Source organism: Oncorhynchus tshawytscha, linkage group LG03, assembly GCF_018296145.1.
Source record: "Oncorhynchus tshawytscha isolate Ot180627B linkage group LG03, Otsh_v2.0, whole genome shotgun sequence".
Taxonomy (NCBI): domain Eukaryota; kingdom Metazoa; phylum Chordata; class Actinopteri; order Salmoniformes; family Salmonidae; genus Oncorhynchus; species Oncorhynchus tshawytscha.
In genome coordinates, this window is record NC_056431.1 from 45,331,690 (window position 1) to 45,359,402 (window position 27,713).

The 27,713-nt window shown below is 41.4% G+C and overlaps 2 protein-coding genes across 9 annotated transcripts in view; both read right to left on the reverse strand.

The window, feature by feature from the left end:
* Positions 1-17,409, reverse strand: part of LOC112245964 (dedicator of cytokinesis protein 9) — a 119,099-nt gene extending 101,690 nt beyond the window's left edge. For 2 of the 4 annotated variants that reach the window (XM_042317615.1, XM_042317575.1), the window contains exon 1: positions 16,961-17,409. In XM_042317615.1, coding sequence (XP_042173549.1) covers positions 16,961-17,077 — 117 coding nt within the window. In that variant the 5' untranslated portion in view covers positions 17,078-17,409. The remainder of the gene's footprint in view (positions 1-16,960) is intronic. The other 2 variants (XM_042317601.1, XM_042317625.1) reach the window with 1 other exon arrangement.
* A 586-nt stretch (positions 17,410-17,995) lies between these two features.
* Positions 17,996-27,713, reverse strand: part of LOC112236979 (FERM, ARHGEF and pleckstrin domain-containing protein 1) — an 81,811-nt gene continuing 72,093 nt past the window's right edge. For all 5 annotated transcript variants that reach the window (XM_024405621.2, XM_024405616.2, XM_024405599.2 and 2 more), the window contains exons 17-27: positions 26,804-26,885; positions 26,355-26,592; positions 26,101-26,231; positions 25,809-25,877; positions 25,266-25,355; positions 24,888-24,970; positions 24,413-24,525; positions 23,818-23,984; positions 20,829-20,936; positions 19,372-19,523; positions 17,996-19,267 (exon numbers count right to left, since the gene is read on the reverse strand). In XM_024405621.2, coding sequence (XP_024261389.1) covers positions 19,186-19,267; positions 19,372-19,523; positions 20,829-20,936; positions 23,818-23,984; positions 24,413-24,525; positions 24,888-24,970; positions 25,266-25,355; positions 25,809-25,877; positions 26,101-26,231; positions 26,355-26,592; positions 26,804-26,885 — 1,315 coding nt within the window. In that variant the 3' untranslated portion in view covers positions 17,996-19,185. The remainder of the gene's footprint in view (positions 19,268-19,371; positions 19,524-20,828; positions 20,937-23,817; positions 23,985-24,412; positions 24,526-24,887; positions 24,971-25,265; positions 25,356-25,808; positions 25,878-26,100; positions 26,232-26,354; positions 26,593-26,803; positions 26,886-27,713) is intronic.

The following is a 27,713-nucleotide window of genomic DNA, read 5'->3' on the forward strand; positions in this document are numbered from 1 at the left end:
TACCCATAAAGGTTTTATGCTGGACCAACTTCATCTACTGGTTATTGAAACATGGCCATGCACTCACAAGCCAATGGATCAGCCCTGTGTGTGCGTGTGTGTGTGTGTGTGTCCAAGCACAGCCATAGACTTCCTCTGATTCACTTCCTGTAGAAGGGCTGGGAGGGACATGTGAGGGCCTGCCTTCTTTCCCCTTAATGACCGCATTAATATGGCTACTACCTCCAAGCTGCTTAGGGCTAATGGAGACATGCTCATTTCTAAAGAAAGGATATGAGTAAGAGTCTCAGGCATTACTGGGAGCTTTCTCAACATATGACGGGCACACCCTAAAGACAGAGGTTTGTGAGATTAGGTTGAATATCTCTTCAAAAACTAAAGTGTCTGTGGGAAGATACTTCCCGGCGTCTGGTGAATATGTGGTTTATGGGGCTTCCCTCCAGGGGCTGAGGGGATGACATGACACGGTACCGTTCCATATGCCTCCTGGCTCCCGCCTGCATGTCACTACGTCTCCACTTCAGTCACACAACAGGACAGGAATACCTTATTGGATAACAAATGAAGATTACTACAGTTCTATATCAGTTTACACTGGAATGCAAACTGGCTTTGCAACATTATCAGAGGAGGAAAAAGAGGTCAGGAGGATATGACTCAATCAGTTAGTCAGTCCCTCACCGCCACACCTACAGTTGAAGTCGGAAGTTTACATACACTTAGGTTGGAGTCATTAGAACCTGTTTTTCAACAACTCAACAAATTTCTTATTAACAAACTATAGTTTGGCAAGTTGGTTAGGACATCTACTTTGTGCATGACACAAGTCATTTTTCCAACAATTGTTTACAGACAGATTATTTCACTTATCATTCACTGTATCACAATTCCAGTGGGTCAGAAGTTTACATACACTAAGTTGACTGTGCCTTTAAACAGCTTGGAAAATTCCAGAAAATGATGTCATGGCTTTAGATCCTTCTGATAGGCTTATTGACATAATTTGAGTCAATTGGAGGTGTACCTGAGGCTGTATTTCAAGGCCTACCTTCAAACTCAGTGCCTCTTTGCTTGACATCATGGCAAAATCAACAAAGACCTCAGAAAAAAAATTGTAGACCGCCAGGAGTCTGGTTCATCCTGGGGAGCAATTTGCAAACGCCTGAAGGTACCACGTTCATCTGTACAAACAATAGTACGCAAGTATAAACACCATGGGACCACGCAGCCATCATACCACTCAGGAAGGAGACCTGTTCTGTATACTAGAGATGAACGTACTTTGGTGCAAAAAGTACAAATCAATCCCAGAACAACAGCAAAGGACCTTGTAAAGATGCTGGAGGAAACAGGTACAAAAGTATCTATATCGACATAACCTGAAAGGCCGCTCAGCAAGGAAGAAGCCACTGCTCCAAAACCGCCATAAAAAAGTCAGACTACCATTTGCAACTGCACATGGGGACAAAGATCGTACTTTTTGGAGAAATGTCCTGTTTGGCCATAATGACCATTGTTATGTTTGGAGGAAAAAGGGGGAGGCTTGCAAGCCAGAGAACACCATCCCAAGACGGAATATTTTTACTAGGATTAAATGTCAGGAATTGTGAAAAACTGAGTTTAAATGTATTTGGCTAAGGTGTATGTAAAACTTCCAACTTCAACTGTATGTGTGGGTGCTGATCAACCGAAATAGGATCCTTCAACTAAAGGATACAGGCTGGAGTGAACAGATATCCCACCGATTGAATTACATAATGGTATGGTAGCAAGATAATCTGTAGAATGTAACATATATTGCACACCATTCATTCACTTTAGCAGGTCTTAGGAAGTGCTTGAGTAAATGAGAGGGACGTTTTATCATGTAGGGAGGTGGTCTTTAAACCAGCCTTTAAAAACCTTGCAGGAGGCATGGCTGACCCCACGACCACCCAAAAGCTCAGTACACCCAAATAACACCCCATCTGGATGGATGAGAGAGCACCAGAATCAAACAAACTGTCAGAGCAGCAGAGAGAGCATTCCAAAGAAATTAAACTCACTTCAGCAACAAGCCTCGACTAGACCAACGCTTGCCTCACTCTTTATACACACACACAGACACAAAATCAGTGTTTTGGTAACAAACCAACATTTCTGAGTTCAAATATTATCATGAGAATACTTTCAACATTTGAAGGAGAAGCAGTTGTGTGGAAGCAGTCGATGTGTTGTCATGGGTGGTAGGGCGAAACAGGTCCCAGAGCAGTTGCCCTGCACTTGTTAACAGGAAAACACCATCTAGCCAGGCTCTTTAGAACTCAGGCACTTTGTTATGGTAACCTCCCTTGTGTTCCAAAACAGTCAGGCTCTATTAGGGAGAACGGTCACAGTGGGCAGGTTTCCCAGCACTGCCTGCCGGTCTGCTCTCCCAGTCCAGCTACAACCACAGGAAACCACCTCTATCTAGGAACTCTCAGGCCTCTCTACTCTCACAAGATGGGAGACAGGAAGTCATGGGCACTTCCTGTTTGGGCAGGGTCTATCAATTTTGTGGCAGTGCAGGTCAGTGGCGTATTCAATAGGGTGCAAAGTGTTTTCACTCAGAGCTGGAAAATGGAAGGAGTTGCCCCGTTCTCTCGCCTCTGGTCCAAATGGAGAGTTATTTCTATCTCACCAAGCACAATTACATAAGAGCCTTTAAAATCAGTGCACACAAATGGAATCCCAGGCTTAGCCACAGAGAAATCAATGGGCTATTGTGCCAAAAGGGCCAATAAATCGCACATCTGAGAATACAATAACCTATTGGAGAGAAGAGTTGGGAAACATAGAAGAGACGGTACTTTTCCTTTTTTTGTTGTTGCAGGAAATGGTTAAATAAGCCACAAGTATGAAATGACCACACCTCTGGAAAAGTGTGATTGTCCGCTGGCACAGTGCACTTACTGGGGGTGCAAAGAATGTCTTCTGGTTAGCGGTCCCAAATATATTTACGGCTATGTGTCAGTGCAAGAATCAACCATCGTTAATCACTTTTCCAAATAAATGTTTTGTAAACAAAAGCGATCTCTGTTTGTCCTTGAAATAACTTGAGTTGGCCACATTGCTACTGGGTAGTTACAGGAAATAAGTGCCTTTTGCTGATATTTTAAAGGGCAACTTAATGTCCTGATTGACCTCAATGCTAGTGGCCATGACATGAGTTGGTTTCAGGGTGTGCTTTGATGTGGGTGTCTCGTGTGTGTTTGCAGGTGGGAAGAGTTAGCCAAATCATTTAGAAAATTAGCTTCAGCTTGCTGGTGTGCGACTGTGGCAAAATTGGTTTGACTTTGGATAGCCTATTTCTGGGGATAGTAAAGAACCAGGCTTTCCGTTAGGAAAATGTGGTGCCGGACATTTGAATTTACCAGACATTTAAGAAATGTAAGGGACCCATAATCATTGGGTGCGTAACCTGATTAGGCACGGTGCTCAGAATAACAGAAATCACATTTAGATTATGGTCATTTTTTTTAACAGAACATGCAAGTCGAGGATGCAACGATGTGAGGTTCTTCTTAGTGAATTCCGATGCCCACATTTACTTTTCCTCAGCCAACAATACGAGTAACGAACAGCAAACTCACTAGCCTATGTCAATCTACTATCCCCTATAGTAGAAGAGTTGACCTATTCTATTGGTCAGCTTGTCGAGAAAGAAATGGCCTATTCCAAACAGACTCTGGGAAAGTTGTGGAACGATAAATCCCAAATTCATACAGCCAGTAGGTCTGGGTTACACATTTTTATTTTATATCGCAATGAGTCTGATGGCAACAGATCAGAATGTTTGGCTTTAAAAACGTTGACAAAACTATTATTTCTTCACATTATAGGCACAGCAATGCGCACAAGGCAGTAGGCTACACGCAAATGTTTGTTCCATAATGCAATTAGAGGGAAAACACTTGTCAAAAGCAAGCGGTTTCATGTGACAAATGAATATCAGCTCTACATTTAGAAAGAGGGGAGATGTAATATGCAACAACTAGCATGCATGACTAGGATTGTGCCTTTGGCTAATGAACTGTGAAAGAAAGTTGATATAAAATAATAGTGTCTACATAGATGGTCTGATTTTGGCTTGGCTACTTTGAAGAAAGGTAACACATGCCTCATAATATGCAGTAAAACGTTCAGGTTAGCAATGATTAAGTATGCGTTTTCAAAATGCATACTGCCTCCAGCTCATTGCAAAGTGGTGTTAGATGCGCTGATGAAGCCTGCCTTCCGTTGCCTTTGCTGTTTGAGATGCCGTCCTGTAGCAACAGCTCTGGCGTTGTCTGACAGATTTTCCGCTCAAAAGCTCTGTGTGTGTGTGATAAGATACATACCGAACATACATGGGCACCGATTTAATTCCACTCAATTATGCAAACTAACCTATAGACTGATAAGCATGACTGTTCAAATGTATTTACATCAACTGGTATTTACATTAATGAATAGGCTAAAAAAGTATTATTTCGAGATGGGATTTTTTTTTCTTCTTCTCCCGTACAATTGGCCAATTCTATATAAAAATCAGCATTTCAATTTGTTTATTTATTTTTTGGCCAGAAGCTGGCTAATACCAGCTAATGGAAACCCTGCCAGGGACTGTCAATAAATTACACAATGTAAATGGGACAATAATTTTCATGTTGCACATCTTTTAGTTGTCTCATTAAATGCTTTCAATATTTGCATATGAATTTCTACAATTTATAGTTGATTTGAGATTAAGTCATTGAAATTTGGAGCCGTTGACCTTTTAAAAATATTGTCCCATGTACATTGTGTAATTCACAGATGGTCTCCCTAACTAGCCCCATGGGAAAATCAAATGTCAAACCAAATTGACCATTGGCATTATGATCGGGTCGCGTGCAGCTGTGCTCCGAATGAATGATTACTTGGGTGCTGCCAGCCGTGGGCAGGATTAAGGAAAACTGTTACGGTATCCTTCATTCCATGACACCATTTTGTCCTATCATCTCGCAAATCTGTTTTGGACAAGACTGACTATAACCAAAAATGATCCTATTTACATTTTTGACACTAGAATAAAATGTTTGACTCATATCAATGCTTCTGTAGGCCATTTTCAAAACGAGAAGGTACTTTTTAGGGGGGCAGTCACTCTAAATTGAAATTGTGCATCAATATTGAATTTTAAAAGCCTGTAATATATTCGATGATGTGCCCTTTATTATAGACCACATGGATTATTCAATAAATCAGATCGTTTTATATGAATAAAGACTTGCTAAAGTGCCAAATTGTTGTATTGTGACATGTTCCTCCATGCACCGTCTGACTAAGATTTTAATCCACTTAACCACAACATGTCTCCAAGTTCTCACCGTCATTGTAAAGCCCTAGTTATTTTGCTGCTCTGACAAAGTCATTTCTGAAGATTAGTGATTCATTAAAAAAAATATATATAATAATTAAATTTAAAAAACTACAGTCAGTCGTTTTAAGGTCAACTCTGTCACGTGAACTGAACTCTCGTTTTAATATGGTTAATATATATTTTTAAAGAAACATTGAACATGTCATAGTCAAATCATGGTGTAAAAGCAGGTGAGCTGCTCTCTTTTGGTCATTTTCTGGTGTTTTGTGGTGGAAAACTGAGTGGGTCGAGCATAACAAGTTAACCCTGTTACCAAGCTAGAAATGTTTCAACAATTTCATATTATTTTATGAAGCTTGCAGTCAATTGCCCCTCCATGTTGCACACAACAAGCTTCCCTTCCCTCTGTCACAAGGGGATTCATGTCTGATTTAAGATGAAATTGCCAAATGTGTTAAGGTCAACCCTGTTACTTTATTCACCTCTAGGGATCGTTTTCCCTCCACAGGGACTGTTGAGCTAACGTCCGCTAATGTGATTAGCATGACGTTGTAAGTAACAAGAACATATCCCAGGACATAGACATATCTGATATGGGCAAAAAGCTTATATTATTGTTAATCTAACTGCACTGTCCAATTTACAGTTGCTATTACAGTGAAAAATAACAATTGTTTGATGAGTGCACAACATCAAACTTACCACGGCAATCTCAGAAGGTAAATAATGTACTTATATTCAGTAATCTTGCTCCGATTTGTCATCCTGAGGGTCCCAGAGATAAAATGTAGCATAGTTTTGTTTGATAAAATCTATTTTTAAGTTTGAACCCCTGCTGTTTCTAATGTGTTATATTCTCCTACATTAATTTCACGTTTCCACAAACTTCAAATTGTCTCCTTTCATATCCTTGCTACAGGTCCTGAGCTACAGGCAGTTAGATTTGGGAATGTCATTTTAGGCAAAAATTGAAAGAAAGGGTCCGATCCTTCAGAGGTTTTAATTAAAAGGAAAATGCCACACAAAAACTATCTTTTGGTATGTTTCATTAGTCCATTGTTGATATAGTCCAAAAATGTTCCTTTAATACACACTTACTATAGTATTTGTTTTTAAATGTAACTTCTTGAGATGGAAAAACTTGTTTTTTATTAACTTGAACATGTGCTCTTTATGACAGAATGTTAAAATTAGGTGCAATCAAAGTAACATCTCAAAAAGGCACTGAATTGGTAAAACGACCCTACTGCATTCAGACAAGTGGAAAAACCAAGACTTGACAGACCCTGGCTTAAAACGATCCCCCTTTGACTTGGGCATGATGGTGTTAATTATCCTCTGCCTCAAGTGCTCCACCGGGGACCTCTAGCATCTCTCCTCTGACCATGAGGACCTCAAGTGGTGGATCTGGTTTGGATTAAAACCACAACTGCCAAGAACCCTGCCCTGTACCAAGCAGACGTTGTTTATGGCCGGCCCTGTGGGTGTGTTTAATTCTTTACTTTTCTTGACGCTTCCACGTCACAACTCACACATCAGGTTTCAAGTTATTAGTCGAAAAGGACCCATGAGAACCAATATCTGAAGTTCATAGGAGCATATCAAATTGGGTGTCAAATGAAAGCTAAAGAGTATGTTTTTGGCATAGATGATGGCATAGATACATTTTTCAACCATTTTCCATCTTAAAAATGGAGCATAACTAAAGGTTTTGATTTCTGGATAAACAGATGGAAAAGGGGTATTAGAAAACGTCTTAAAAAGTATTAAAAATACATCAAAACACACTAATGTTGATGTAAAGACCCCTGCCAACTAATATCAACACTTATATTTAGTTTTGGAGAAATTGTTTACAGTCTGTACATTTAAGAAATATTGCTTTGTAATTCCATTACCCCCCCAAAAAATATTTTCTAATTTCTCTCCCTCATGAGGAGAGAGGATATAGATGTAACAAGTAATGGTAGACCTACCAATCAGTTAGTGATTTTACTGATATTACATTTTGTTAAGGAATTATTAAGCAATTAAAAACATGTAATTCTGTTACCAAAGTTCACATCTGCACAGTTCTTCCACTAAATTCATCTTTGTATAAATGTCTGTGAAAAGTGTTACACATACTCCTAATAGATTTGTATGGTTTGTTAAAACTTTTAAATCAATAGTTTTTGTTTTGCATACATTTTAAAGTGAAAAAACTTTAACTCCGTTACCATGGAATTTCCCTCGTATCCTTGGTCATAGCTGTGTCATATGGGCTTTAAATGTTTCCAGTCTAGTTAAAAAGCTTCTTAACATTAAAAGCAACCCCTTTCTGAAATGTAAACGTGGAAAAACATTTGACAGGAAAAAGCATTCCAGTTGTATACTAGACTAGGGCATGAAAAGCAGCTGACCTCCTATTTCAGTTATCTCTGTTGTCTCGTACTATTTAGATAACAGATAGATGCCACTGAAATAGAATGCACGACTCTAGCAGATGATCTGTAATTGAGCATACAAAGGCCTCTTCAACTCAGTCCAATTCCCAAACAGAGGATTCTCTCCCAGTGTCACAGTCATTACATGGAGTTGGAATGATGGACAATACTATCTCTAATGAATACAGCAGGCCAGAGCCAATTGCTGCGGATAGTAGTGTATCTATTAAGGATATCAGAGAAGTTCAAATGCTGTCTACAAGCCAGACTGTTGTGTTGGGGGAGGCGCAGAGGGCTTGTTCAGTGTGCTAGATCAGTGGCTCTACATTTTGCCTTGGCCAAACCACAGAGGAGAGAGTGGGCCTCTTGATGGTCACATGGGCTCATGTATTATTGAAGAAAAGGAAGAACCTGCACTCACTGAAATACTATTTAAGTAGTAACGTATTTGGTTTTTTAGCAGCAGGTCAGAACAAACGGACGTGTTTTGGTAAACGCTGACAAAGGCGACCACCTTTGTGTCTCTTCTGACCTGCTGCTAAAAATCAAAAAAAACATTCAAATGTCAAGAATATTTCAGTGAGTGCCGGCTTTTCCTTTCTTCAATAATGCCCCTTTGAACCCGGCACCCAAATACTTTGTTACTACACACATTTGAGCTGAGCACGCCAATTACTCTTTCTCATGTATTATTGACCCAGGCAGGCTGACAGCTGATCCGTTTCACCATCTGACCCCCTGGACAGGTGTTCACGCTCTACAGTTGCGATTACAGAAACGCATACACATTTCCCCAAAATGTTCCCCGTGTTTTATATGTTTAACTAAAGTACACTTTTATTCGTTTAATTAAAGTACAGTCCCAGCAATGACAAAACATCCCACTTTAAAATGTATTATCGAATAGTCCTACAGCTTGCTCTGTGCTCGGGTAATATGACTCGAGTATAAAAAGAGAGTGGTGAATGCAGGCCCACGGAAGCTCCAAGCGTTTTATTCAGCTTGACCCCCTGTGGGATGGTGTGGCTTCCTTGACATGCCCTGCTGAATGAGAGAGAGCATGAAAGGAGGGAGAGAAAGAAAAAGACCAGAGAGAAACCAGATAGAGATCGGAGAGAGTGCGTGCGGGCAAGCTGCTTAGGGCGCCACTGGACAACAGTGATAACCCACTAATCTCCTGACTGGCCTGGTGGCATACAGAATGTCACAGCCCACACATCACCCTCTCTTACTGACAGGAAACCAAATCATTTTATACACAAGACTCACAGGGCAGAAGCTCAACACTGGATTCATGACTGTAAAGGGCCAAAAAAGGGTCGAGTGCAGGTGGATTTTTCCAAATTCAACAGACATGAATCACATGAACCAGCCTGATAATAGCTCATTTCCAGTTTGATTCATTTCTCTGAACTCTAAACAGAATAGTAATGGAGTTATAGGCCTATTTAGGTTGGTTACAGACATACTATCACATTTGGCCTATACCCTAGCCCATATAGCCTATCTATCCTATTTAAAAAGGACTGAAGACTGAAGTGTCCTTGAACCGGGTACAGGTTTTCACACTCAAAAAGTTTCCTGTGTGTATGAAGGATGAACCACCACCCAAAGAACACCCAGCCAACTTAACACAACTGTGGGAAGCTTCGGATACAACATGGACTAGCATCCCTGTGGAACGCATTCGACACCTTGTGGGGGGGAACAACTCAATATTAGGAATGTTTTGTCAGAATGACTGAATGTTATATACAGTGCATTCGGAGAGTACTCAGACCCCTTGACTTTTTCCACATTGTTACATTACAGCCTCATTCTAAAATGGATGAAATTCACATTTTTCCTCTTCAATCTACACACAATATACCCTAATGATTGATTGGAGTCCACCTGTGGTCAATTCAATTGATTGGACATGATTAGATACACCTGTCTATATAAAGGTCACACGGTTGGAAATGCTCGTCAAAGCAAAAACCAAGTCATCAGGTCGAAACAATTGTCCGTAGAGTTCTGAGACAGGATTGTGTCGAGGAACAGATCTGGGGAAGGGTACCAAACTATTTCTGCAGCATTGAAGGTCCCCAAGAACACAGCGGCCTCCATCATTCTTAAATTAAGAAGTTTGAAACCACTAAGACTCTTCCTAGAACTGGCCGCCCAGCCAAACTGAGCAATCGCAGGAGAAGGGCCTTGGTCAGGAAGGTGACAAAGTCCTCGATGGTCACTCTGAGTTCCTCTGTGGAGATGGGAGAACTTCCAGAAGGACAACCATCTCTGCAGCACTCCACCAATAAGGCCTTTATGGTAGAGTGGCCAGACGGAAGTCACTCCTCAGTCAAAGGCATGTGTCAGCACCTAAAGGCACCTGAAGGACTCTCAGACCATGAGAAACAAGATTCTCTGGTCTGATGAAACCAAGATTGAACTCTTTGGCCTGAAAGCCAAGCGTCACGTCTGGAGGAAACCTGGCACCATCCCTATGGTGAAGCATGGTGGGGGATGTGTTTCAGTGGCAGGGACTGGGAGACTAGTCAGGATTGAGGGAAAGATGAACGGAGCAAAGTAGAGAGATCCTTGATGAAAGCCTACAGCGATGATCCCCATCCAACCTGACAGAGCTTGAGAGGATCTGCAGAGAATGGGAGAAACTCCCCAAATACAGGTGTGCCAGGCTTGTAGTGTCATACCCCAGAAGACTCTAGGTAAAGGGTCTGAATACTTATGTAAATGTGATATTTCCTGTTTTTGCAATGTCATTATGGGGTATTGAGTGTAGATTGATGAGGGGGAAAACTATTTAAAAATTTTTAGAATAAGGCTGTAATGTAACAAGTGGAAAAAGTGGTCTGAACACTTTCCAAATGCACTGTAAATAAAATCTAAGTGTTTTGAATTATGTACTAGGCTATTTCACATATAAATGTGGACAGTCGGGTGCTTTGCAAATTCAGAACCGCTGGACAGCAGCATAATAAACTAAAGCACTGATCATTGGGAACAAGATCAGAATGACTGCCAAGGCTTGATCCAGAAATTAAATTAGGAAGCCTAGCCTACAAAACTGAAACAATCTATATGTTGAAATCAAACGGCCTGATTAAAATGATGCATGCACAACGAGTTCCCGGCGCCAACTCATTCAGAAACCAAAACATGGTTAAGTATTTAGTTTAAAAGCTCAGAGAAAAGGCCAAGTAAACCAGAAACACTTTAATGAGAAAACAGAAATACAAAAAAACAAGTCCCAAATAAATTTTCAAAGATGTCGCCTACGACAAAAACTTCTTAGCCTACATTTGAACACCACCGCAGAAGCATCGCTATTCTGCATCTTCCCAATTAAGTAGCCTAGTTTTGTTGTATGGCTACTTGAAGAGAACTAGGGCCTATTACTCGCAGCACACCTCTTCCAGTGCCTTGTGGAAAAACTTGCATTAAATTCTACTAGATGAAGAGGTGAAATGAGTAATATCAACCTGGCATTTAAATCAGAGTTGAGTTTCCAAAATCACATAAATGATTCTATTCTCGCCTACTGAAAATGCATCATGCACGATTGCGTTGCTTCCCACTATTCGTTGATTTTGGTAAAGCATCCCCATATCTATATGATCAGCTTCCGTCAAAACCAAAATGAATATGACATCCGGGCATTTAAAGTATACTTGATTTTCAAAATGTCGCTTACTATTAAATGTTATTTCTTCTCGCATACTCAAAAAGACCTAATATTTAGGACGCAAGTAAGGGTATTTGGACACGGCCCAGTGTTCCCTCTCTGTGGCATGGCCTATTCTTAACACGACCACCTGAGGTATCCCTGCGATGTTGCACACGTGTTATTTCTTCTATCTGGACCAAAATGGACAAGGGAACAGACAGCCAGAGACAATTTCAGCAGGTACTATAGATACTAGATAATCCTGAAGTTCTTTTTTTCAGGCTAATGGAAGTTTAGTAATAAATCCTGAGACACATAAAGCAGAACAGCTCAGGGTCTGTCCTGTTGACCTTACTGTACAAATGGCCATTATGTCTCATCCTTTATCCTCAATGAAGACAGCTGGAGCTACTTATGAAATTAAAGTCCAATAGGTGAGGACACATGAACCCTTACAACTCTTACTGAGCGGTCTGTCAGTACACCGCTGTGAGGATTCACATCAAGGAATAATAATTGCATGACTCACAAAAACAATTGTGACTGTTACTAGAAATGATGCCTGAAGAAAAAGCATAATGGACGATAACAAAAGAACACAAGAGGAGGAGGGAAATGGACAATTACATGGGTAGTGAGCGGATGTGCTTGACGACAGTTTGTTGATGCTCAGTAGGTTAGGGCCTCTTTACACTACACTACTTTGACGACACAAACTAGGCCCCAGAAGAGATACAGTGTCTTCAGAAAGTATTCACACCCCTTTTACTTTTTCCACATTTTGTTGTGTTACAGACTGAATTTAAAGTTGATTACATTTATATTTTGTGTCACTGATCTACACAAAGTAACCCAAAATGTCAGTGGAATTTAGTTTGTAGAATTTTTTTTTTTTTTTTTTAAGTAAAGTCTTGAGTAAATAAGTATTCAACCCCTTTGCTATGACGAGCCCAAATAAGTTCACGAGTAAAAATGTGCTTAACAAATCGCATAATAAGTTCCATGGACTCATTCCATGTTCAATAATTGAGGTTAACGTGATTGTAGAATCTCTGTACCCCACACATACAATGATCTGAAAGGTCCCTCAATCGAGTAGTAAATTTCAAGCACAGATTCAACCACAAAGACCAGGGAAGTTTTTCAATGTCTCGAAAAGATGGGCACCTATTGGTAGATGGGTAAAAGAAATAGCAAAGCAGACAAATACCCCTCTGAGCAGGGTGAAGTTATTAATTAGGTTATGGATGGTGTATCAATACACCCAGTCACACTACAAAGATTTCATCATGAGGACAATTGTGATTTTAAAACAGTTACAGTGTAGAATGGTTGTGATAGGAGAAAATGGAGGATGGATCAAAAACATTGTAGTTACTCCACAATACTAATCCCTAAATGACAGAGTGAAAAGAAGGAAGTCTGTACAGAATGTTTGGAAAAAGGCCCTTAAGAAATACTGCAAAAAATGTGTCAAAGAAATTAACTTTATGACATGAATACAAAGTGTTATGTTTGGGGCAAATCCAACAGTACCACTCTTCATATTTTCAAGCATGGTGGTGGTTGCATCATGTTATGGGTATGCTTGTCATCGGCAAAGACTAGGGACGTTTTTCAGGATAAAAATAAATGGAATAACTATAAACAGTCTGCTTTCCAACAGACACTGAAAAACAAATTCACCTTTCAGTAGGAAAATAACTTAAAACACGAGGCCAAATCTACACTGGAGTTGCTTACCAAGATGACATTGAATGCTCCTGAGTGGTCTACAGTTTGGACTTAAATCTGTTTAAATCTATGGCAAGACTAGAAAATGGCTGACTAGCAATGATCAACAATCAATTTGACAGAGCTTGAAGAATTCTTTGAAGAATAATGGGCAAATATTTTACAATCCAGGTGTGCAAAGCTCTTAGAGACTTACCCAGAAAGACTCACAGCTGTAATCGCCACAAAAGGTGCTTCGACAAAGTATTGACTCCGAGCTGTGAATACTTACGTAAATGTGATGTTTCTGCATTAAAATATTTCTAAAAATATGTATTCACTTTGTCATCCTGGGGTATTGTGTGTAGATGGGTGAGATTAATTTATTTTTTTAAATCCATTTTGAATTCCGGTATGAATACTTTCTGCAGATGATGTACTTGTGTAGGGTAAAGAGATGGATCTAGATTCAAATCTCTTGAAGACATCTACACCACATATCCTCAAAATAATTACCAGAATTTCCTTAATACCAGTAGACAGCATTTTTGAAAATGAAAGGCTTTTAAAATATCCACACAAGTATGCAAAACTACGTGCGATATGGTTTAGATGAGAAGCTCCTGTATAGTTTGAATAGCTATCCTTATTTATTTTGTTTGTCTGTATACTATGGTATTTACGGTATGCCAGTAGCTTCACTCACAAATAAAGCAGGAATGTGGCTTTGGCAACAGCTCATCCAAGACTAGTTTAAAGAGCAAATATGATGAAGATAGATACTGTAGATCTCACTAGACATATTTTACTAATGCCATATTTTATCATTATTATATAACGAATGTAAATCCATCTTTTGTTTGATTGAGACATGAAATACTCTGTTGCGCCTCCTGCCAAACAGTTTATGGGACATCTGATTTCTCCATCTCCCTCTGAGACAAATAAAGTGGCCCACGCGAGGCTCCAAGGGCCTTGGCTACACAGACATTATACAAGTGTCTTAAATTGGTCTTTCACACAGGCCCCTGGACCATGTGACAGGCCTGGAGGCTGTGTGTGATGACATCCCTCCTGATTTACAATCGTCTAGGCTCCAACCAACAGCAGGGCCCGTGTGGATCTAAGTTTATCACCATTAGCTGAAATCCAACATGGACTATTGATTGCAATTACATAACTGCCCCCAGCTGTTTTATAGCACTTGTGCATGAACAGATCATATCCAGCTGCCATCGATGGATTAGTTTCCACACTTTTCCAAACAAGGACAGCAGAGCTGGAATTCAGAGCCTTTAAATTCAGAGGAATCTTCTCTAATGTAGCCAATGCATTTCTGTTCTAATGTAATATGGGAGAGAGAGAGAGAATGCAGAGTCCTGTTTGTTTCAAAGGCAGACTTTGGAGTTTCTGCCACCACCACGACCAGCAGCACAGCAAATTAAAAGCTGATGACGGCCATTATGGTTGCAATGGTTTTCACAAAGAGAGATCTGGCTCTGCTCTGAGCGTGCATGGAGAAATAGAGGGACATCTCAGCTATGAGCCCTGTCCACTGGCACGTCCCTTTATTCCAACAATAAACAAAGGGGCTCTGCCTAGTGTGTCCTCTCAGAAACATTACATAAACTGGCTAATCAGTGGAACAGTATTTGCCTCTGAAATCTAACTATTGCATTTGATCCTATCCATGATCAGTTTGAGCCATACAATATCTACTGACCAAAGAGGATCTATTCAGTTCATTATGACTTCTTAGTGGGTATTTGGATTACAATCTTTCAGACAATACATTTGTGTTTCAATGCAGACTGAAACACAATCGTCCACGATGGGGGGGGGGGTCCGTCACAATCTCCCCTTTATGTCACTGAAAGAGATCCTTCTTCCTCTCGGAGGGTATTTACATGTTTCATGGAGGAATTAATTACAAGCTGTGTGTGTGGATGATGGTCTTGTGTAGAATCACATTCCTGTCCCACTCCACTGAGGGGCTCCACCAGAACAGAGCTATACTTCACACTTTATTCTTCCTACCATTCACCTTATGTTGGTCAGTGAACTTGGGAGTTGTTCTTATTCACAATGACTTCCTTATAAAAACACATTATTTTGCATACCCCTAGTCTCCTCCAGAATCCTCTGGCTTGGGTCCATGAGAGAAAATGAATGAATGAATAAATAAATAAATAAATCATATGAAGGTGTGGTTGTGGGTCTGGGATCTTGAGTCAGGATTCCATTTCCCTGACAGAGAGCCTGGACGGTGTCCGTTTCAGTTACCTAGCAACTTCCTCTAGGAAAGTTGGAACAATTACTCCAAACACCACACCAAACACAGTACACACAAAAGGGTCAACTCCTTTCTCTCCAGAGCCTTTGCAAAAATTAATATTGTGATATCACAGGTCCCCGTTGCCCAAATGTCCCAAGCTGGATGGTCAAATTCAACATTAGACAAATGGCACCCGATACTGTCTGAGACACCGACCATGAAATTGATTCCAAACACTTCTCTTTGTAATGTGGTGCCTCTGAGCCTTTCTATGGACATAGACTACCTCACTGATACTAAATACCCTATAAGGGGGCAGAGATTCCTAACATCTATTTGGTCACTATATAAATTGTAATTTCTAAAAGCAAAGAAAATTTAAAATAAATCCTTACACATACACATGAAGGGGTTTTAGTTATGTACTAAAAAAATCACCTTTTTCCTTGTATCATGCAAATATGTTGACCTGAAGGGGACAATATGGTGGCCTATTGAGTACAGTGAGCTAATACCGACATGTTGTGCATCCCATTAGACAGACCGGCCTAATGTAGTCTCTACAAGATTGGCCTTCCAAGTGCTCTATGGATCTCAGTATAGATGGCACCTTTAACACGTTACGTTTTTCACAACAGGTTATAAAAATGTAGGGCTAGTTAAAACGTGCACTATGCAGAAATAGACATTTCCATGTTTGCTAAAATTCTAAATAGCTTGCCAAATTTCAGTTTATAAGACAAAATTAACAAATTAACAAGCGTAGTGTAGAGAATCCTTGTACCATCTAAACAGCTGTGAAATATATTTTCCATAACCCAAAATATTGTGTTCTCTCTTTGAAGCTGGTGTACAGACCCTAAAGTAAAAGAACGGGAAGCATAGAAAGAACAGATCTACCGCTTCTTAGACGTGCTTTCAGTGAGAATGACAGATCCATAACTCACATTTCTATGTTAATTTTGTAGGGTCGGCCAAAAAAATTACATATTGCAGCATTTAAAAAAAACGAACGTACAGGATTATTCATATCCATGATAATCCATGTATAGGCCTACCATTGATGATGTGTGCATCTAATTTACATGTTTAATCAATGATAGAGGGATGATTGGCCTTGCTGGAGGGTCAGAAAGCAACAACAAAAAATAGACTAGAATGGAATACAACTCAATGAAATGAGGGAGGCAGCTGAAGTTGGCTTAACACTGTGTGCAACAATAAGTAATGTAGGCCTAAACAATTAACAGGTAAACCAAGTCAAATAATAGGTCAACGACCAACATGGAATGCATATTGTAATGCTTTCAAGTAGGCCTACATGTACAAAATGTGATACAGGTCTTATTAGGCCACATTAAGTATAATTATCTTAGTGCTGCACCTGCTGACCTCGAGGGTGGGTGACAATGGGCGCACATCTCTACGGGCTAGAATGTAACACACAAGGCACAATAGCAAACAGACATGTAGCATAGAGAGTTTAGAAGGGGATGGAAATTGTCTAGTGTACTTACAAAAAGCACGGAGGTCCTGACAACCTCAGAGACACTTTGCCTTAGTTCAGCCGCAGTGCCAGGTTTACTTAGTCCCCTTGTAAATTTCCTGGTCTCCGGATGTACTGGAACTGACATTGTCGAGTCCTGCCTTTCATCAATTTCTTTAGGAATTTATAAAACGTCAAAGAACAAGAGTAAGAACGGAATCATCTGCCGGCTTTTTCCGTTTCTCCGTCAGCACAAGAGCGCACCTTGAGTTTAAAACTGGGTCATGTTGTGCTGGTTCACTCTGCCTTTTTGATCTCATAATTTGCAACAATTACTAGTGAAAGTTGTATTGTATTATCCCGCAGCTGTTGCATCCCCCCGCTGAGTTGTTGTTGTCATAATAAACCATTCTTCCGCGCGTTCACCGTCTCATTACGGCGGTCCGTCGTCGGTCTCGCTATGTTCGGTGTACATGCGACGCCAGTCAGAAAGCGTAATCTGCGTGCGTCGTTCTACCACGCTTCTCCACTCCTCCCTCCTCCAGTGATTTACAAAGGCCTGCCCAAGTTCAGTTTCTGTATGAGCAGGCTATGAACGTACTGTAATCATTGTTACAGTAATATTCATAGAGGGGGGGGACTGTTTTTATCGACATGTAACGTGGAAAGTAGAGAAGATACAATGCCATGTCTGTCACCATAGTGGAAATTGTTCAGTGAATGTAGAATAACTATTAAAACGTGCATAAAGTAAATACAGTGAAGTACTTCACACAACATTATAAATTGGACGGTGAAAACCTAATGAGAATGACCAAATTTGTTTTTAGGAGGACTACGTAGAATTCTTTCATCAGATTAAAATTATGCAATAACTTCGGGCCAGTACGTGACCAGCAATGGCACAGGTCTTATGTTATTGAGCAATGATGCCATCTATGGGAATACAAGAAACAAAATGTCAATTCTCTTGTAGTGTACTGAGGTGAGTGGTTAAAAACATTAAATGGGCAATTACACCTCTGTTAGCTATTATGGACTAGCAAAAGAACCCACAATACAACTGTTCAAATTAGGTTTTTATTGCTTTCATTTCCAAAGCGCTCTCTGGTGTCTGGGAAAACACAGCATTCCCTCAATAAGGAAAACCGAAGTTTTCCCTCTCTGTCATATGCATATATCCATTTCATTTAGACTTGTAAAGGTCTCTTTACATATGGGAGGCAGCCTAGTCCAACAAGGGCAATGGTGCTTGGAACTGAAAGTTTAGATTTTGTTTCACACATATTCTTTAAAGCTTTCCATTACAGTTTCCTTCATAATACACAGATTATGAACATCTCACATTTCTCACACAATTGAGGGTGGAATATAATAGTCTTCAGAACACCCTCTGAAGTATCCTTACAACAAAGCATAACAGGAATATTCACTTCACTTGAATAATGGCGTTAGTGGTGATGGTAACTACCCTGATAGCTTTATAAGTAGTTCTAGAGTTAAGTCGATGATACAACAAAATATTCGGATATCTTACTTATCACAAGGTCTCTCACTGTCCAGAGACATCTTATTAAAAGAAAAATGGAATTTAAAGTGACTTTTTTTTCTTTTTTCTTACAACACATTTCAAGTCTCCTCACCACCAATGTAGTAAAATTGCATTAAAAGTGTAAGAAAATGGTTAAACTGTTTGGCACTTTTTTATTATAATTTTTTTCATTATTACTTTCCCCCTTAAAGTAAACAAGGAGACAAAAATCTTGAGGATGCAGTGATATTCTAACCATCTATGAAAAAAAAGTTTAAAAATGCAGAATCTCTGTATCAACATGTTCCCACCATAAAAACAATCCAATGACAGAATGTGAAACCAGAAGTACAGTAAGTGATTCAGCCCGTTAGAAAACAGTATAAAATGGCATCCTACAAAAAGAGGTTCAGAGCTGAGTAAAAATGCTGAAAATGCAGTCTCTGATGCAGTCTAAACCAGCGGACATGTCACCATTAAAGCATTAAAAAGCACCAAGATTGTGCATGGACACTGCTCAATGTACATATGTCCCAGATATGTGTAGAAAAGGAAATCAAGAGTGTCCAGAGAAGTGAAGTGAATGTGGCGCCAGAGGGGCTCTGCTTCAGCTTGCTGCTTGGGGAGTCGTAGTGTGATGAGAGGCTAGATGTGGCCAGACCCTATGGGAGATTGTGGTAGGGAGAAGAGGCATGGAGACAGGGAGAGAGCCCTTGCTCTTTGGATCAGTATGGATGGGGCTCTTTCCGGCTCAGAATGCGGGTGCTGCTGGCAGAGACGGTGGCACTGCGAATGACCTCCATCCACCTGTATGGAGAGAAAAAGACAGGGGGTTTCACTGCCCAGTAACATCTGTAAACAAACATACTATATACTATACACAATACAGGATAGACGGAAGTGTACTGTACCTCTCAAAAGTGTATTCGCTCTCAGATCTGAAGTAGTAGACGTGGGATTTGAAATGCAGTTTGAAGACATAGTCCTTGTGGATGTTTTCAGACTCAGTGGGGATGGTGACCGAGTAGCCCAACAGGGGGAGACTGGCCAGAGGATAATCATCCTGGAGAGAGGGGAAAGGACTAAACAGTTAAGCATTCTGAATGTTATGAAGCTACTTACATCCAGTAACAAACAGTTAAAGCGATCGGAATTTCAAGGAGCTACTCACTTTCACTCAGTGGTGTAAAGTACCTAAGTAAAAAATACTTTGAAGTACTACTTAAGTAGTTTTTTGGGGGTATCTGTACTTTACATGACCATTTTTATTTTTGACAACTTTTACTTCACTACATTCCTAAAGAAAATGATGTACTTTTTATCCATACATGTTCCCTGACACCCAAAAGTACCTGGTACATTTTGAATGCTAAGCAGGACAGGAAAATTGTCTAATTCACACATCAAGAGAACATCCCTGGTCATCCCTACTGCCTCTGATCTGGAGGACTCACTAAACACACATGCTGTGTTTGTAAATGATGTCTGAGTGTTGGAGTGTGCCCTTGGCTATCCGTAAATGACAAAAACGAGAAAATTGTGCCGTCTGGTTTGCTGAATATAAGCAATTGTAAATGATTTATACTTGTACTTTTGATACTTAAGTATATCTGTTGCAATTACATTTACTTCTGATACTTAAGTATATTTCAAACCAAATACTTTTAGACTTCTACTCAAGTAAGACTTTTACTCTTTTACTTTATTTTACTAAATTTCTACTGTGTCTTTACTTTTACCACCACTGCTTTTCACTACAAAAACACTTGATAACACTATCATACTTTCATGGTGCATTTTAAAATGAGGGAAAATTCCCCACGGCAACAGGTCACAGAACATGTGACAAAACATGAGTAACTAACTATAGCATTACAAACAATGGTTTCTTTCAGGTGGTGATTCTAATGGATTCAGGGGAGCTGTGCTGAAAGTGAGAGCAGATCAACTGGCATGGGGATGTGCGTAACTCCCTTACATGGCACATGGATTTGAAATTCCACAGAGAAATGGGATATTCTTAAATTAATGGGATATTGGTAGATTGTAAACAATACTGCCATATTGAAGATCATGGATCATGAGCAGGAGGAGGCTAGGGCTAGGTCATCCCCAGCACACATTGTTGTGCTTCTGGCCTTCACAGACATACATGGATCATAAGGAGGGGGAGACAGGCCCCAGAACACATTGCTGTAGTTCTGGTACCTAATGTATCAAGCGTCTCAGAGTGCTAACTTATAATTAGTAAGATTACATGGACATGGGGGACCTGGTCGTAGAGCAGAAATCCTACTCAGACGCTTTGTGAACACGGGCCATGGTCTACACAGACAGACAAACACGAGGAGTAAGTGCTAGCCCTCACCTGGTGGGTCTTGTAGAAGAACAGGCTGAAGTTGGTGAAGACCACCCAGAGTTTCTGCCAGCCGTTGCTGTTCTTGAACTTCCTCAGCAGGTTTCCTGACAGCTGATTCTACAGTAGAAAAAACAATTTACAAATCAGTGAACTTTGTTCATGTACTACATAGAAAAATGACATGACAAAAATAAAAACATGTAGAGGGAATTTCAACAAACACTTACAGCACCTTCAGTAACTATTCACACCCCATCACCTGTTCCACATGTTTTTGTGTTACAGCCTGAATTTAAAATGGATTAAAATGGACATTTTTTTTTAAACACTAGCCTACACACAATACCCCATAATGTCAAAGTGGAATTATGTTTTTAGAAATGTATTCAATATGAATAGCTGAAATGTCTTGAGTAAAGTACTCAAGCCTAAATAAGTTCAATAAATAAGTTCAGGAGTAAAAATGTGCTCAACACATAATAAGTTGCATGGACTTACTCTGGGTGCAATAATAGAGTTTATCATGATTTTTTGAATGACTACCTCATCTCTGTACCCCACACATAAAAGTATGCAAGGTCCCTCAGTCGAGCAGCGAATTTCAAAACACAGATTCAACCACAAAAAACTGAGGTTTTTCAATACCTTGCTAACGGTACCTATTGGTAATGCAAATTATAATGCAGACATTGAATATCCCTTTGAGAATGGTGAAGGTATTAATTACACAGGATGGTGTATCAATACACCCAGTCACTACAAAGATACAGCTGTTCTTCCTAACTCAGTTGCTGGAGAGGAAGGAAACCTCTTACGGATTTCACCATGAGGCCAATGGTGACTTTAAAACAGTTACAGAGTTTAATGGCTGTGATAGGAGAAAACTGAGGATGGATCAACAACATTGTACTTAATCCACAATACTAACCTAATTGACAGAGTGAAAAGAAGGAAGCCTGCACAGAATACAAATATTCTAATACATGCATCCTGTTTGCAACAGGGCAAACTGCAAGACATGTGGCAAAGAAATTAACTTTTTGTCCTGAATACAAAGCTTGGGGCAAATCCAACACAACACATCACTCAGTACCACTCTTCATATTTCCAAGCATGGTGGTGGCTACATCATGTTATGGGTATGCTTGTCATTGGCATGGACTAGGGAGTTTTATAGGATAAAAAGAAAAGGAATAGAGCTAAACACAGGCAAAATCCTAGAGAAAAATGTGGTTCAGTTTGCTTTCCAACAGACACTGGGAGACAAATTCACCTTTCAGCAGGATAATAACCTAAAACACAAGGCCAAATATACACTGGAGTTGCTTACCAAGATGATGTTGAATATTCCTGAGTGGCCTAGTTGCAGTTTTGACTTAAAATCGGCTTGAAAATCTTTGGTAAGACTTGAAAATGTCTGTTTAGCAATGATCAACAACCAACAGATCTTGATGAATTGTTAAAAGAATAAATGTGCAAATATTATACAATCCAGGTGTGCAAAGCACTTCTCGACTTACCCAGAAAGACTCACAGCTTTAAATCACTGCCAAAGGTGATTCCAACATGTATTGACTCAGGGGTGTGAATACTTATGTAAATGAGATATTTCTGTATTTAATTTTCAATAAATTTGCATTCATTTCTAAAAACATGTTTTGACTTTGTCATTATGGGTTATTGTGTGTAGATGTGTGAGAAGAAAGAACAAAACAGAATGTTGAATAAGACAAGAGGAACGAATATTGTCTGAAGGCACTGTATGTTAGTGCGTAAGGAATAGTGTGTGCTGCACTGTAAGCTCTGAAAATAAACCCACTGTAATTAAGCCTGAGGCCTCTGTTCACTTCAGTGGTTTAAAGGAGGTAAGTACAGCTATAAACAGACAGTGTCTATCCTGGGGTCCATCCAGCAACAGTTTAAAGTCACTGAACTAACAGTGACCTCTATGGTCACTGTAAACAACTGCCATCTAGTGGCAATATAAAGCATTTACTGTAAACTGAGCCATCATTTTAGGCTTCCACCAACTTATTTTAGTTCATCGTAGGTCTTTACAGGTGAAAAGTGTTACACAAAAGCATTCTACTTTTCACCAATGACCTCAAAGAAGATACAAGGTGCTAGTATATGACAGTAATGCTACAATGCGATGGGGAGGCCTCTCCTCTCTCCCTGGCTCCTTTACCTCTAGACTCCTGCAGGAATCACTAAAGGAGAGGCTGTGAACTCGATACCAGCAGATAAGAGACAGAGGCACTGGTCCCTGGCCACTGCCGGGCCCCGAGAGGGAGGCCTCTGAGTCACTGACTGGACTAGGGTCCTCTACCACGGAGGACAGGCAGACGGACAAACAGAAGAGACAGACAGAAAAGAGAGAGGGGGAGGGAGGAGAGGACAGAGACACAAAGACTGAGTAGGTGTAAACACACATGCACTGCAAGGGCTAAACACGGAGGGGGGAGGGGGGGACTAACGGTGAGTCCAGGTACGGCTCTGAAGGAGAGAAAAAAGGAGCACAAAACCACACGGGACATCCACAGTAGAGATTAGATAAGAAAACCACACTGGAACAGTTAGCCACAGAGGGCAAGATGAGAACAGTGTCCTGTCAGTGCACCCACCTCATGCTAAAGTCTGGTCTTGCTCTGGGCTCAGTATACAACATAACAGAGAAAATAAAATGCTTGAAAGATGCCGTCTCAGCTGCACTGAGATGTGCTGTTCAAGACCGAAAAACGTTGATGACATCCTGCCGAGTGTCCTATGTAGCAGTTCACAGACGAGACAGTGCCAACAGCTTGGGGACAAAGCACTGAGGTAATCTAATGTCTAAATAGCACAGGACAGAGAGAGAGGGTGGCACAGGAGGACATTGTTCCCAGGGGAGAGAAGCACATTCAATAAGGAGAGGAAACAGATACACACTCAGATACATAGTGAGTGAGAGAGAGATGGGGGAGGGGAGGGCAGGACAGGTTAGGACTGGTTGTGGTACCTCCACAGCTATGCTAAAGTCCACCATGGACACGCTGGTGTTCCTGTGCCAGCACACGTGCACCGTGGTGTTACCACGGTGAGGGGCCTGCCTCTCCAGGGAGGTGCGTGACGCCATCAGGTCGTCCTCAGACTCCGCCTCCGCACAGGAGTCCTCTGTTGTGGATTCTGGGAAATTCAGGAAGCGGTTAATTCCACATACACACGGCGACAACGTGGGAAGACGGATCCTACTGTAAAACCTGATGAGATAAATAGTAGCACAATACTTCATAGTGGCTAGGTTTGTAAATACATGCAGACAGGCTGTAGGAAATTAGAAAAATAATTTAAATCAAGACTTTATAAACCATACATTTTGAAGCATTGTATTTGAGCTATTCAAGCTCATTTCGGATGTATAGGTTGGCCCAATCTGCCTCTGAAGATTCTAGAAGAGTAGCAACTGTCCGTGCAATGAGGGAACAGTATGGGGAGAACTCAGCGATAACTCATTAACGCGCGGGGTCGGATGATTCTCCAGACACTGCTAGTTGTCCCCTACGGCAGGCCCAGTGCCCATGCTCTAGAGTCTGTGTACTGCAGTATCAACTTACTGTTATCAGTCAGACTTCTGGCCAGCAGGTCAGCCGTGTGGCCGTTGCTGGTCTCTGCCAAGTCAATGGCCATCTTAATGTCCTCCATCCACTTCTCCATCTCTGACAGGGAACTGGATGGGGGGGGGGGAGAATGAGAGAGAAAGAGGGAGAGAAATGGACAGAAAAGGTAATGCATTTTCTTCCACCAGTGCTGGGCTTCACCTAATAAATATTTCATGTGGTTATTTCTATGACCAAGTGTGCTGTATAAATAATGAACGTGCCTTTGTGATTATTCAAATGCCTTATTGTCAACTGCTGAGTTTACCGGTCGCCTGCCGATTCACCAACCACTGTATTCTGAATACCGACCACTTTATTCATACCACGGCAAACATGAAAACACACATCCCTGTACACATACTGTTGTCTGGCATCTGTCGAACGACTACCCAATAGTCCAGCTCGTTCGGCATTCGGACCACAGACTCACCTAGCTGCTACCACCACTGACTGACGCTGCCCAACCAGAGTGAAGGCGTGAGGCACACCCCACTCGTCCTCGCTCTCCCGGATCTGGGGACACACAGACACAGCCAGTCAACACATGGGGCATGAGAGGAACAAATCTGCTTGTGGGAGAGGGACTGCGTGTGTGTGAGAGAGAGAGAAAAAGGGGGACAGGGAGAGAGCGACAGAGGGGGAATTAAAGAGAGACACAGATGGTAGGGGAGTTACTGTGGCACAGCACGCTAGTTTATTTACAGCAAGTAATTACAAACTTGTGACAGCTACTGTACTCTACTGTGCTGCACTCCACGCCAGGGCACAAGGGGGGTTAAGAAAAGGTGAAAGAAGAGAGTCAACTTACTGTCATGTCATGGAGAGGGAGCTGCCCATGCACTTTGAACTGGTTCGTCGCCGTCATCCCTCGACTCGTATACAAGAGGACGTCATTGAACTGTCACCAGAGAGACAAGAGAAAAGTGAAGGCAATCATTAACGGTTTATTAATAGCCACACCAACCTCACTTATTGACTTCACACAAAAAGAACACTGAACGATTGTCTGTGGCTTGGTGAATACATTGGCTGTGTTGGGCATACGCCTGTTGCAGCGGCACTAGATAACATTCAAGCTGTTCTAACACGAATCATGATTCGGATGAGTCGTGGTCTCAATTAGATGCCCTACAATAACGAATAGGGACACTGGCTCAAAAACAGTAAACAGCTGCATAGAAAGATAAGGAAGCCGTCGTCTTTGAGGCATTTTGTACAAAGTCATTCATACCGAGGAGGTTAAACACAGGGCTCTACTTTCCACAGCCGTCTATCTTGTGAGATCACTCGACTGAATAATCTGTTTAATAACTCATTCAGGATGACATCTCAGATGCATTGCAGACATTACCAGGAAAAACATTCGTTGCTGGAGGCCTTTGCCAGACAGCTTGCTGAGGCAGCCTAGCCGGATGAACTCCTGAAAAACACCAATCACAACAAATTCCATCACAACATCTCAGGGAAAGATAAAAACTGATAAAAACAAATGAGTTTTTCAAACTGGCTACTCTCACATACAAAATGTTGATATGGGATTCCGTCCAAAATGGCACCCTATTCCTTACATAGTGCACTACTTTTGCACTATATAGGGAATAGGGTGCCTTCAGGGACGCATCCAGATCCCTACTTGAACTCACCCGCCCTGGAGTGACTAGACTGTCGATGCCAATCAAATCCTTCTTAAGCTCCAGAAGCTTCTGGAAGTTCTCCATCTTGATCATGCTGCCGTGGAGCTGGGCCACCACCTCTGACACGTCCGCTAGCGCGGCTACAGGAGAGGACACAGCAACGCTCAGTCTGTGATGTCATAGACCTCAACTGCACCAGGGGGGCTCCCTAAGCTAGCCCGGCCTCAGAGAGCCCCTGACGGCTACAGAACAGTAACAGTTACCTCTGCAGTCCCTGAAATCCACGTGTGTGGGGGGGTAGTGTTTGCACAGACGCTCCAGGATCTGCTTGTAATGCAAGAGGCGGTGCAGGGGCCTGAGGATGAACACGTTGAGAGGGATGTAGCACACCTTCTGCAGCTCAAAGTCCCGGACCAGCACCTCCAGCCGCCGGGAGCCCCGGCATGCCTTCTCCAGCTCCACCAGGGCCTCCGAGTGCTTCTGGAGGTGGGCAGTCAGCGGCTACAATAAAGTAGGGTTGAGTAGAATAGATCTTTATTGGCCATTTGCACACACACACACACACACACACAACAGGCTACGGGCAGCACAGGGTCAGCCGCAAAACAACGCCCCTGGAGCTGTACGACAGTTTGTACAAGTCAGCATACATTGGTCATGGTGCAGATACAAAGTGAATTTGATATAAAGTGCAAGAAAAAGCAGCCAATACCTTCAGGCCCTGTAGATTCTTCAGCATGACATCACCGATGCGCTGGTAATCTCCTTTAATGTGGGCATTGGAGCGCCCTTCCCTATAAAAAAATAAAACACTAGCAACTTCTTCTCTCTGGAACAGTTTCATGCTAGGGTTTGTGCTGAGAGATTTCTGCTGTGGACAGCAGAGGAATGTGAAGCACTTAAGACTCTTAAAGCCATATTTCATATTCATGTGAGCTCCAACACTCATGCAAGGACATTTAAATGGCGTTTGACTGCACCGCTGAAAACCGCAAGCAGGTGTCTACCTTGAGCATGAATTGCAGTTGACAGCTAGATATAGCACCAAGCAGACTGACCTTTCTCCACGCTCGTTCATTCAAAATACGAACCAATACGTTCTGGAGTGGGTAGTACAAGCCCAAAGAGGACATTTTGAATGTTATGCCTTTGAGATACAACCCCTCTTTCACTGACAAAACCCTCTACCAGATCTAAATCAAAGGTCAACAGTCAGGAGAGGGCTAAAATAACATTTGAATATGTAAAACAAGATAGCCAGCTACATGCATCTGTGCTCTGTATTCGGTCTGCTGATTTGCCTTTGGGGCTTTAGCCATGTTTTGAGAGAAAACACAGTCAGATCTTGCGTGGAGGTCCCTTTCGCTCTCATTTGGTCTTGTAGTACGTCTGGACATGTGATGCTGATCACTACAGTATGAAGTCTGCAACAGTGACCGTCTGCCAGCCAGGCCCTCTCTGTGCCACCATGGGGGAGCTCTGATGTAAGGACCACATCATTAAGAGGAGCAGACAGTGGAAAAACCCACAGGCTAGAAGTAGTGGCTTGATGCAGCGCGACCGTTGCCATAGCAACCCCAGCTCCCCAGGTCATCCACGGGAGGAGGTGCGTCTCTGCGATG